Source organism: Galeopterus variegatus, unplaced genomic scaffold (genome assembly GCF_000696425.1).
Source record: "Galeopterus variegatus unplaced genomic scaffold, G_variegatus-3.0.2 Scaffold2953, whole genome shotgun sequence".
Taxonomy (NCBI): Eukaryota; Metazoa; Chordata; class Mammalia; order Dermoptera; family Cynocephalidae; genus Galeopterus; species Galeopterus variegatus.
The window spans coordinates 45,746-48,354 of NW_007729064.1; the positions used below are offsets into that span (position 1 = coordinate 45,746).

The window sequence follows — 2,609 nt, forward strand, 5'->3', positions numbered from 1 at the left end:
TCTTGCTGCTTTCTCTTTCAGGTGACTTGGCCATTGGCATCGTTCTGCCAGCTCTCGCGCAGGGGATGTGCCTCATTCGGCACAGGTGGCTTCCTGCTTCCTCAGCACCTGCCTGGCTTTGCCACAAACACCCCCTGCAGGGAGCCCTCCTCCTCCAGCAAGGGGAACAGACGCAAAGACCCCGTGTTTCCTCCAGGCCCCGAGATGGGCTCACGGGTGGTGCTGAAATCCATGTGCTCCTCCCCACGTCAGCTCCCATGAGCCTAGAGGCTTCCGTAACGTGAAGGCTGGGGTCACTCACAGTGGATACATGTCGCCTTTCTAAAGCCTGCCTGAGACTTTCTATTGCTTCTTTCTAGGGTCCACAGAACATCACAGTGTCCAGTGTTCACACTGAGTGACTCTCCATCCCTGTACCTGTGGGGTGCGGAGGCTCGGGAAGTCTGGGACACGTGGGCTGTGTGGGGAGGCCAGATGCTGCGCCCTGCCACCTCACTGCCTCTGAAAGTGCTTCCTGCTAGGCCTGCTGAGGGGACAGTTCCCGCAGAACCCCCCCGTCCCTGGGCACCTGTGGGCCCTGCCCACCACCTCCCTCTCTCTGTATCTGCAGTGTCTCCTGCGAGTGGTGTCAGGAGGTTCTGAAAGTGCTTCCTGCTAGGCCTGCTGAGGGGACAGTTCCCGCAGAACCCCCCCATCCCTGGGCACCTGTGAGCCCTGCCCACCACCTCCCTCTCTCTGTATCTGCAGTGTCTCCTGCGAGTGGTGTCAGGAGGGGAGGCTGGGCCTCTTAGACATGCACACGAGCAGCGGGGTCTTTATTTCTGCTGTGGACGCTGCAGTGGAACGACGCAGAGGTGTTTTGGCGGGCTGAGTCCTGCTATGAACTCATTCTACAGTGCTGCCAGTCCTACGCGCAGAGACGCACTGTGAACTTTCACCTTTTGTTTTCTTTTTTAAGTCTTTGAATTATCATAATTTTGCTCATTAAATCTTACATAGCCATTGGCCAAAATGGGTACAATCTGCCCCAAGCTGGCACTGTTGGGGCCTGCAGACGGGAAGGAGGTGGTGGGTCTCTCAAGATGGGGTTTTCTTACCACTGAGCAGAGGCCGGTTGTGCCGGTATGCGGCTGGCAGCTGGCCGATGTCCTCCATCCTGTGGCTCATGACCCGGGAGAGGTGGCCGGTGTGGTGTAGGCTGCCCACCACGATGCTGTGGAGGTACACGGGCTCGATGAAATGGCAGAGGAGGGCGCCCTGCAGCCCCAGCACGTTCCATCTGGAAGGAAGGCAGGGCAGGGTCATTGGGATGCCCTCGGTCCCTAGTCTTTGTGGCTGAGCACCACCGAGGCTTTGGCCTGTGGCCACCGGTGAGTCTGAGCCGCTCTGAGGCTGCGGGACGGAGCCCCGACAGCACTCTGCGTGGTGGGAGACCTGGCTTCCTTTTCTGGAAGATGAGTTGTTATATGAAATGGAAGCTAAATGTTCTCTCAGGGACTTAAAATTAGATTTAAAAAAAAAAAAAAGACCGTTCCCAAAGTGAGTCTGAATTTCTCTTTGGATTAGCTGGGCAATATCAGAAATTGAATTTGTTCATTTCAGCTTAGGGAAAAATACTGTCTCCCATTCCTTTGTCCTTAGCAGTCAGAATGACCCATTGTGTTAAAATTAAATGACATTACAAATGACCTTGTTTTGGTCAGGGGGTGCTTTTGATTTTAGAAGCCCAGATCTCAGATGAACAAGGCCATTTTCTTTGAAATAAACGAGAGCTCTGGGCGAATGTTTTTGCTTCTTTAACAAAGATACCAGGGCACTGTAAAATTTTCCCCCTCACTTTGGGTGCTAAGGGGCTCCATGTATCTGTTATTTAAGATGACACTTTGTGGTTTTCACTCTACATAACGTGTTTCAAATCCAATCTCCGTCAGTAGCAAGCATTATGCCGCTAATTTCTTACATCATTATTCTTTTCATTAATTAACATTTCTCCACTGCTGGAGCGATTACGTGGCACCTGCGTGGTGTATATCTCTTTTCATGATTAATAAGAAGTCATTATATTTCCCTTCCCGAAGCAGTCAATTAACACAGAATTCTTACCATTAATTACCGAACGTCTCTCTACCTGGAGAGCAATCTGCTCCAAGAACCTATGACACCAATTGCTTTAAAAAGTTCTCTTTAAATTTTATTCCAAAAACACAAGCAATTTAGCTGGCGATATTAATTTGCCTCAGAAGCATTGCGGTGAATGAGAAACATCTTTTAATCTCATGCAAGAAAAGGCAGCCATCTGGCTGGTGAGGATTTCAGGGAGCAACGCTCCTGGTCTCCCTCTGTAAATGCAGGTCATTAAAGTAATGTGTTCATCTACATAAAACTCAAATGGAATATAAAAGGTAATATTTATATACAAACAATTTAGTCCTACAATTTAAACAGTCATTGGTTTTATGAAACATTTACTCTATCAGATTTGCATAAATTTATTAAAAAAAATATTGTGGTCAGTTGTATCAGTCACGTCATTCCTCTCAGAAAGCAAGTGAAGGGCTGTCTTTGGATACATGTAATTTGAAAGGGCAAATATCAACCAGCTTTGAAGG

At 49.0% G+C, this 2,609-nt stretch overlaps 1 protein-coding gene across 1 annotated transcript in view; it reads right to left on the reverse strand.

Annotated features, from left to right (window-relative positions):
- Nucleotides 1–995: 995 nt before the first annotated feature.
- Nucleotides 996–2,609, reverse strand: part of ADARB2 (adenosine deaminase, RNA-specific, B2 (non-functional)) — a gene marked incomplete at its 3' end in the record, with an annotated part of 183,823 nt that continues 182,209 nt past the window's right edge. Inside the window, 2 exon segments of the mRNA XM_008583522.1 lie at nucleotides 996–1,048; nucleotides 1,098–1,279. Coding sequence (XP_008581744.1) covers nucleotides 996–1,048; nucleotides 1,098–1,279 — 235 coding nt within the window.